This window comes from Ylistrum balloti, unplaced genomic scaffold (genome assembly GCF_031769215.1).
Source record: "Ylistrum balloti isolate Yb309-2 unplaced genomic scaffold, AGI_CSIRO_Ybal_v1 Utg372552, whole genome shotgun sequence".
Taxonomy (NCBI): domain Eukaryota; kingdom Metazoa; phylum Mollusca; class Bivalvia; order Pectinida; family Pectinidae; genus Ylistrum; species Ylistrum balloti.
In genome coordinates this window covers 103,909-114,491 of record NW_026783123.1, presented here as the reverse complement: position 1 = coordinate 114,491, position 10,583 = coordinate 103,909, and the positions used below count along the sequence as shown (strand labels likewise).

At 33.8% G+C, this 10,583-nt stretch overlaps 1 protein-coding gene across 1 annotated transcript; it reads right to left on the bottom strand.

The window, feature by feature from the left end:
• Positions 1-1,321: 1,321 nt before the first annotated feature.
• LOC132564697 (uncharacterized) lies at positions 1,322-2,873 on the bottom strand (the record flags this gene model as incomplete). The annotated part of the gene is made up of 2 exons (XM_060229329.1): positions 2,299-2,873; positions 1,322-1,786 (listed from the first exon to the last, which is right to left on the bottom strand). Coding segments are annotated over exons 1-2 (1,040 nt in total), but the record flags the coding sequence as incomplete, so codon positions are not given.
• Between the last annotated feature and the right edge of the window lie 7,710 nt (positions 2,874-10,583).

Sequence of the window (10,583 nt, the reverse complement as noted above, 5' to 3'; positions counted from 1 at the left end):
ATTTATTTTGTTTGAAATTATGGTATTGGTGAAATCTAACACATTTGATTCATGAACTGATGTCGCCTTTCTTTTTTTCTTTAATGGTTCCTTTGAATATTTACCAAGAAAAGATAAAACACTGGCTGTGTGTGAACAAATACGGACAGTCATCTGACCTGCTGGGCAGGTGTGATTTGATGTTCGTCGTCTGTCAAACAATATTGTATCCATATATTGTATTTTGTTTGCTATTTCTGTCGCGAACGGATCTTGCGCCGTATTAGGTCAGTGGATGTCGATGACCCATGGTTTCATGGGCTCCTGTGTGTTGTTAAAGATAGTTTGGTGCCTGCTTTATTATGGTAAGCACCGTATGGAATTGTCTCTAAATATTCGGATTCTAACACAGGGAATTCAAGGGAAGATTCTTCAATCTTTTTCCAAATTGACTTCCACCTCTTAAACAGTGTAGGTTCGTTTTGCTAAATCATGTTCTGTATTTAACAACAGCTTCATTTTTTTAGCTGAAGCTTCTTCTATGGGGGATCAGATGAAGAGTATATGGGCCCACGTTACTAATTAATTGTGCCGACACAATTTTAAGCAAACTGCTAGTGTTACATAGGACATAGTTGGATGAGTTTTGAAAAATCTGAACTGTTTGAATCTAGAATGGTAAGATTCAACAACCCATCGTGCTTTAGTGATATATATGTCAGCGTTTGCTGTTGCACTGTCCTGTTGATTTTCTCCTGGCATTAAAAATGAAGGCGTGACATGCTTATATCCAGAATAAGCCAGTTTACTCAAAACATCCCGGAAACCGAGATCAACTATTATGTAATCACCATCAATTAAAATGATAGTCAAGTCATCAACAGACTTTAATATAACGTCTGTTATGTTTGCATCATTTTCTGATCCTAGAAAGGGACCGACAGTGTCTAATATATCCATAAGGAAATACCATACTCATGAATTTGACATAATCGGTTTTTTAAACAAAATATGTTCTTTCTGTAAAGTTTGGTCATCACTTTTAACAATAAAGATGTAAGTACAATAAAGCATTAGTTTCACGTAATTACAAAAAAAATGTCTGTGTAAAAACAGTATTAAGGCCTAAAGGCTTGTTCCTTTGACTAATGATTGGGTCCTAGATGTGACTATACAAATGTGGATTCCTGAACCTTACACATAATTTAGAATATCCTGCTTACAGTTGACTTATGAAGTTCAAACAAATAAGCAATCTTCGTAAAAGTAATATCTGTTTTTAATTTCATTCAAAGCATTAACAATGTATTCCTAATTGATATCCCTTGTGTATGGGATATACCTGGACGATATTTCACTTATTTTGAGTTTTTCAAAATATGACACAAAACGTGATTTACAATGATCACTTTTCAAATCTGTGTGATTGGAGAATTGGAACTTAATGTTGTGAAGAAGAGGTAATGGCATTGTAATCTCTTTGACTGTGCCTGTGTCTTTCACAAAATTAGTCAACCAACCTGCCTTGGATTTGTTACTGATAAGTTTATCACGGAAACGTTCCACATTTACTGTTGACTTCTGTATATCAAACACTTTGATGCATTTATTTGCTGGTGCTTCGCGGTCAAATGTGTGTTTTCTAAACAATACATTCTCTGCTTTCTTTGGGCTTAATTTCCTTTTTCTTGGATTATTCCATTTGCACTTCTGCGATGTTGGGGCAAGTTTCCCATTAATTTTCTTCTCCGTAACATCAGCAATGGCATAAAGTAGGGCAGCTATATGATTGCAGGCCTCCCCTTCACTGAAAGAAATTAAAATATGCATGTACTAATTGATTTAAATTAAAGATTACTTTTCTTCAGTTTTTTTTTAATATATTATATTTGAAATTTGAAAGCTTATTGAATTTCAAAACTATTTAGTTGTCAATCATAATGACTATATTTAACTTATTTTACATAAACATTTATATTTACACTTATGTTTATATCATTATTAATTTACTTAAATAATAATATTTATGTTCAGAAACACTTATAATCATAGCACAGGGGATTGTTATGTCTGAAATACAAATGCACTACTGATATGTCCCAATATACATAGACAAGTCAGATTTGCATTAATTCAAACCCCTTTGCATTTATAAAGAGAAACTGATATAATGACAAAAAAGCCAGTAATAAATTTATATACAAGAAGTTCTTAGTAACCACTATGAAAAGTTCATTTTATATAATCATACAACATTTATACAATTACTGTTTTAATAAATAAAAGTAATTTTATACTAATTTACATAAATATGCTTACCCTGCAGTACAATTGCATTCTGCTGAATTAATACACCCAGACACTTTCGACATCATGACCCACACATCATAGTCAGGTGTGTTTTTCTTATTGGCTGATGGCAACGATGGCAAAACTTTGCATTTCACATAGCAATGACTAGAGTTCTCGTCAATCTCACAGATCTGAACGGAATGTACATGTCCATCTTCATAAAATACTCGAGATTTAAGTTGCTTTTTACAATTCATTTTCAAAACGATATAATTGTAAATATCTTTCTGATAAAAGTCTGGTACACTTGACAAATCATCACTCCAAAGTTTTAATCCAGTGGGGTGAACAAGAACTTCTCCCAGCGGCGTCGTAAGTTTATTTACTTTTCTTTCAAATAACTCGATGTCGTCTTCGGCCTTGGTCACATTGATATCAACTAATCCCAGTCGATTCGCACCTTTCACACGTTCTATCAGTTGTCTTTTGTTCCCCGAGACAGTTTGTCCACGATTACTCAGGTAGCCCTTTAATTCTACGATGGTAAACCTCTCCAGGCTATCGTTGTTTACACACGCTTCATTAATCCCTTTGTCCGCCATTATTGATTCTGGTGATAATAGCCCCCGGAAGTAGATAGTGTCGGCAGCGCGTCGTATAGTAAGGGGAGATAACCTAGTTATCGGAAAGGGCTATAGTAGCATGGTTTAAACGACTTACCAACTGCCAAATTGTCTTAACCAAAACGCCATGCAACGCGACGGCGAGACTCCCCAGCCTGAATCCTGCCTACAGCCCTTTCTCTCTGTACTTGTGGCAGCCGGGGCATAATGATAAAGTTGATAGATAGCAAGATTCGGTTATTTCTAAGTCCTAAGGATCTAGGGAACAGTTGTCAGTTTGAATGTTTATGAAATTCAAGCGAAGATACAAGTTAGTCGCAGAAAACCTTGTGCAGCTCTTTCGCTAATACAGACTTTCACGCTTGAATGATTTTGGTAACCCCCTTGGATTTTGTAATGTAAAACATTACCATTTTCTAATATTGCACAAACGTCATTTTGTTTTCATTCATTTACAGGTATTCGCGAAGGAAACATGTTAACCTTTCTTTTTTTGTTGCGTATATGATATTTATCTGTGTAACTGAAATGTAATTTAGATTTTCTTATGACGTCTGTCAGGTAAAAGGCCCACAGGGTTCTGTTTTCTCCGAGTATTGATGTAGGTGCCACTTCAGTCAGATCAATGGTCCAACAAGTAATTGTTTGTTGTTATAATTATTGTTATGAATAACTTTATCTATCTTTATCTTTCTTAATATGCAGATGTAGATATAATTTGTCTCGGCAACATAATGCTTCAACACTAGTTGACCAGTATGATGTTATATGTTAGATACAAACCAGTCGAGTAGATTATTACTACGAAACGTAGCTGAAGGTTTTCTTCTGTGGATCAAAGTAATGTTGATAATGATATATTTGAATAAGTATCGCTTGACTGAACACGACAGTTAGATCACTGGAACAAACAATATCAAATCATTACAAAGATTGCATATAATTAAAACTAACGTATCAGTGGGAGTAAGATAAACATACATTTACCTCATTTTGTTGCTGTACTACAAAACCTTATCACCCATCTTTCATATATTATTTCTATTGAGATTAACGTGTTATTTAATTTTGCTATCGGCAGGGTTCAGAATATACACATATAATAATATAGAATATTATCAGAAATATATTAGCTATGGTGTAGATTCTTTCGATCACATTTGGGTGTTCCTCAGTCGCAACCAAGGTAACCTTAAATGACAAAACAGCTATATAATGCAGTTTGATTCATTTTTGTTTTCATCTCTCTGGTAACAGTTTCGTCTTTTGTGCAGTCTTTATTATGCCGATCATTTAACGAAAACACCCCTGGGACCTTGATATGCAATCTATGTTCTTAACTTGGTACAACGCTGTTGTTCTCACTGCAAGGCATACTGGTATTCTGTCCTGATATAGAATAAAGAAAATACTTAAGGTTTCGTTACAGTAGGATTTCTTATCCGCTCCTTACGTTTATACTTAACACAAACAGTTTGGAGTGCGACGTTTTAGAGAACCAGTGATAAAGAGTTCCTGATAGTAGGGTATCAAGTATTATACGACTATCAAGTTGTAAAAAAACAGATTTTAGAAAAAATGGTTATGACTTTTGATCACTGACTTTGAATTCTGTTCAGCTTGCTTTCATTGCCAAGTGTGTGTATCGTGCATAACACTGTCTTCTCTTGACAATGCTAATACCTACTATGTTTCGTCGTATAACTCAAAAGGTATCTTGAAGCATGATCCTAGTTCTGGAAACCGTTATGGGTCATTATTTAAAAGTTATGATAGTAAAATGTCACTATCGTTAATATCCTAAATATAGGATAGTTGTTTTAACTCTGACTTTCTGTTGCATGTTGGTTATTTCATTTTTCTTCTTCTGTTTATTTATGTATCATGGGTAATTAATGTTAGTCCTTTGGTTTTTGATAGTTATATTTAGAAATGTTATCTTTATAACGGCCCTTCACAACATCATATATACAGATATAATCGAACAGAGAAATCACCGTCAAAACCAAGATTAAACTTGTCACCATCATTATTATTGGGAGTAAGCCTTTGATGAATTTTGTTAAATAGTATCATATTACTGTACCACAATATCAAGCACGTATTCATCATATCACACCTGTATGTATAATGAATGTATTAAAAAACACACGTTCGAATAAAAGTGCATTTGTGACGATATACCTTAGTACGTGTAGTTCACTGGGCACATATAAAAAAAATTCACAATCGGTCCTTTCATTGATATTCTTGATTGTTGTGATGACTAATATCAATAATTATTCTTTAAAAATAATTCCTTTAAATGTTTAAAATGATTCAAATCGACGATTCGTAATAACTCCTTTTCACAACATATTCTTCTATCTATTTTGTAAAGGTAATATTCTTCTCTATATTGAAAACGTGAAATTGATATCACAGTCTGTTCCTGCTTTACGTAATGAAATCGATTTTGCCTTTTGGTAAGAACCGCAAAACAATGGAACCATCTATACGAAAAAAAATTACAACAAGAAAGTACCGTTGCAATTACGGTTAAGTATCCAAGGAACCGTTCGACCACCGTCCTGCCCTCAATCGGTCACCGTTCGACTCGCGTCCGACTCAGGCCTATTATATGTACGATCAGCCGTTTTGCCTAATATAACATTCGACCGGCCTCTCTCTCCCTCCGATTTTTCATTCGGCTAAACCAGTTGAGCTTTTCATTCGGCTATTTCGGCCGTGCCTATCGTTGAGTCGGCCTCTGTGTCGTTTGTATGCGCGCATTATACGATTATTAGATAGAAATGCTTCGTTTCAAATATTATGAATATAATGCATATGTGATGGTACAATTATTGATGGAAGTCCCTCGATTGTATAAGCTGGGGGCTTTGCCATAGGTAAAATCGTCAATGGCCTGAGGGAAGAGGCTGTGATTTACACCTGATAAGGATTATAAATATTCTTTCTGATAAAATGACCATCTGTCCCAACAGGGAGATTTACCTGTAAAACGTATTTGTTGGAACTCGAGTACCTTTATTGTATCATCTTAATATATCTGTAAATGTTTATTTTTCATTTTTCTTGATTTCTCCTCGTTTCTTTTTATATACATTTGATGCTTTTGTTATGATATTGCTGTAAAATATGACTAAAAGGCGTTATTCATATGATATCATTTCAGTCAACTGTAGGGGAAAGAAAATCATAATCTAAAATATGTGTTGAGATGGTCATTCATATTTAAGTATATTCCATGTTTGGTTATTGCAGTAATTAGAAGTAAATCTTATTCACTTATTAATACCACATGAAAAGTTTTTTGTTCTTTGTCCTCAACGTATCAATTTCGTTTCTGTATTTGTAAGCAATCAGTATCAAATTGCGAACATCTCATAAGTAAAAGATGCACTGGTAAAGGCCAGAATTAGATTTAGATATCTGATGACATCATGTAAAACAGATTATAATAACTAAAGATCAAGGTAATTATTGGTGGTAAATCGCAAATAATGCAATAATGAAAGACGTCTGATAACTATTGAATAGGGTGAGGTCACATCCAGGTCTGGGTGAATACAAAGGTCTTTTGTCTAGAAACCACCGGAGGACTTACACACTTGTAAACTACTGTACCTGTAAACTACATCATCAGATGCAGATATTTTATCACTATATATATCAGGTTATGAATTTAACTGTGATGGACAGAATGTTGAACTTTGTTTAATGTATAGATAAATTAAAGATTGGGTTTTAAAGGTCACCAGCATCGAGCTTTCTCTGATATATTTAAGCATAAGTATCGGAGCAGATATAGTGGCGTATACGCTCCGGTCTTTTCCGGTCGCGTTTGGGAATCTCCTTCGTGTAAAATCTGTCATGTCATTCCTGCTATAAAATATCGGCCAGCTGGTACTGAATGGTGTAAACAAAGTGGACGTTTCTTATATGACACTTTTATAATCGATATCATTTCAGCAGCGAAGATACGTTGTGTTGTTCAAGGATGTAACAAATCAAGTGAAAACGAGTTTCCTTAGTAGGAGTTTCCATAAAACCCAACATAACCAAGATAAATAGCAAGTAAATAACTCAACCAGGTAGCCCCCTCTCGATCTGTATTAATCTAGTCAATATGTTGATTAGAAGATATTTTAATCTCAGCATGTGCTGTCATCCCTTTCATATGATACTTGGGTGAACACTTGAACACAGGTCTTTCAGTGTCGAACGTTATCTAACTAGCGTCAGGACTAGACACAATTGTTATTTACCTGTATATTTTCACACCGGAACGAATTAGATGATGTACCATTATTATAAAATCTAACATGATATATCATGTATATCAGAATGGTAATGATATGTATTTACACATGGATGAAATATTTCAATTCAACTGAAATTTATTACGCCTCCATAATATCAATTGCAATTTGATGGTTAAACGAACAAAAACATCGGATCGTGTTTAACAAGCAATCCTGGTATCAAATACGTCATAACGCGATGCTGAGGGGATGGAAGTAAACATTAACTGCATGCAATACCTATCGCAGTACATTAAACTTTGGCAATACTAAATACATTGCATTGTGTTTTGTCGACGATTTCTCATCAATCAGTAGAGTTTAATGTGTTATATTTCTGTTAAGAAGTCCACCTTTTATGAGTTAATGTTTCATATACATTTACGTATACCATAGATGTCAAAGCTTATATTTTCGGTCATTCTAAAATATTTGTCAATTTATAAGTTAGAATAAAACGGAATAGACAGTGTATGAGACATATTGATGAGCATTTCAAAGAGTAAGTTATTTCATTTTTAACACCCAAAATATATATCAAATGAACTTCATCAGTTTACATAAAAAGTCATATTTGACTATTTTGTCATTTGCAAGGAAGATTTTGGAAGACACTCATTTAGATTTACTGATAAAATCAATGTCTTGTTAAAATCATCTTTTTCAGTACGTAGGCAAAAGAACATTATATCATAAGGTAAAATCATTTATTAAAAAAATGTTCTTCCGTAGTCATTTGTTTAGTAACTAAATATTTCCAGTTTACAATCTGTCCTATTATCAGGTTTTTTCCTTATTAAGATATCTTCGATATTTGGTTTACTACTTAACTTTCGGATTTTACCTTAGTAAACTAGTTCAGTTGATGACAACAGCACTGCAGTTAAAATCTAGTACAATATACGGTATTGTGATGGAAACAGGCTACAACAATCATAGTTCGTGTAAATATAAGCAAGTGATGTCAGTGGTTTTACACACCTAATGTATCGAGGTTACTACTTAAGCATGTGATATCATGGTCAAACCGTTCAGTTTATTTTTAGACTTGCATCATTCTTGAAGATAGATACACTGTATGTAAAGAACCATCGATAGTTCGAACACTTTCTTCACCTTCAATACTTCCTTTTCAAAGCATTTTGAAATAGAAATCAGGCATAATCAAAAATGTTACGTCCTAAAATAATTTTACACTTGTTCACATTAGGAATGGATTCACTGTTAAACAAAACCGACATGACGTGTGTCTTCGCTCACTCTTCCTGAACACATGATCCTTTTACTTTTATAGACATATCCGTGTAAATGATTTGGTTGTTCATGTTGTGCTTTACTGTTATTCATTTTGAATTTGAATTAGGATTATGTTGACATATGTTATTTTCTTTTTATTTTTTAACGAATATACTTTGATACGACGACCAATAGCTTCGACACATGCAGGTTAATGAATACTTTACAACTGTCTCATTTAACTCCAACGGCAATTAATTTATTTGCTAGTGCAATATCAAGTTGAACATGTTTGATCTTCATTAGTAATCTCGATGCTTCCGTTGCTTTTGAGGTTGTTTTCATTTTTGAGAGTGACATTACTTACTTTGACTTGAACAACATGTTGCATGGCAAATGTTATCTGTAAAGCAAAGAGCGCTTATCCATTCGAACTCCTGGGTTCGTATTCATGAAACCATTCTCATGCTCCAACATGAATATTGTGCTCAAGCACACATTTTTTATAAGTCACCTAAATAACAAAAAATAATACAAATGTCAAATTTAAACCTTGAATATAGCTTGATATGAAGTCATTTTAAAATTGTTTTTAAATTTTCGGCAAAATCAGTCTTATTTATTAATCTTTAACTTAAACAAGAAGTAGGGCTTGCGCACCAGGTTGAGGGGTCTCTGTGTTCATATACTGTCCTTACAAACACGTCACTCAATCAATGATACATTTAACCATATATAACAAGCAAAATATGCATCAATAGTATTTAATAAAAAAACGTAATCTGACCATTTAATTTATGTACAACAATACATGGAAATCAAATACGCCGCTATCAATACAAATTTAACCAGAAGACTTTGATATACATTATGTTAACACAATATGAAATGAAGTCTTATATATGTAATTCAACATATGACAATTCTAGTCGTATAACTTTTTTTTTTAATCGTATACAGTTTGATGATTTCACTATGCATACTATCAGATTATATTAACTAGTTGAGAAGGTGCTCAGCTTTATCTGGTACCAATATACTGATGACCTTCACTACGTTCGATCTAAACACTAACTAGATATGCAATGAGATCATAAAAAGCTGGATCGTCTGTTACTGTTTTATTATTTTTTTCTATTTTCATTGATTCACCTGTTCAATATTATCTCGATTAATTTGATCTAGTTTTGTAATCCTAAACCATTGATTTGGTTTAAGAGATGGATATTAACATTTGTTCAAAAGGTCATTTTATTTTACCGAAACGTTTCTTTCTTCGTTTTTAAAGAGTAATAACATCTGTATGATACAGCTTATTTCATTGCTTGGTATTACCGTATCTTATTAATTTATATTAAAGTTGTTAATCGTTTGTGTGTCTCATGTACAATCTAAACGATATTAATATAATTTTTGAAACGAATAATTTCAACGGATGCCCGAAGTTAGTCACAATAATTTTCCACGTTGGCATTTTCATTTCGCTATTGACCGAGATGCCACACTTAACGCAAATTCAGAGGTGTAGAGCAATTGAGATGTTGGTGGATGGTCATAGCCCAACTGCTGTCGGACGGCAGTTTGGCGTTTCCCCGTGTACAATTAACCGTCCCATACACGTTTACATACTACTGTGTTAGTTTCCAATCGTCCCAGGAGCGGTTGTCCCCTTGTAACGACCGCACGACATTCGATTGTCGTACTTCCGTAACATATTCAAGACTGCTGTAGAGGCTGTAGGATTAGGAAACGTCAAATCCCCAACCGCGCTCAACCGCGCTCACAATGATCGCAGCATTAACACAAGAATATAGCAACATGCCCTGAAGGCGAATTATTGTTCCTTTGAATCACGTTTAACGATTTTATCCATTCTATATGGCATTGTTTTATCTTAACCAATGCCGACATGTAATGTATTTTCCTGTATGATTCAAACATATCTTGACCAATGACCGTTGCTCCGACAACCAATGGGGGTAACCTTTTACCGGTAATGATATAATTAATGTAATTTTCGTTAATATCTTATATACCTGATGGCTGTATCAATTATATATTGTGATTCATTTCGGTTAATTTGCTTCTGCCAGTTCTATCTAGAACAGTTATAATTAGAAGGACCCTGCTATAATATCACGTGAACAAA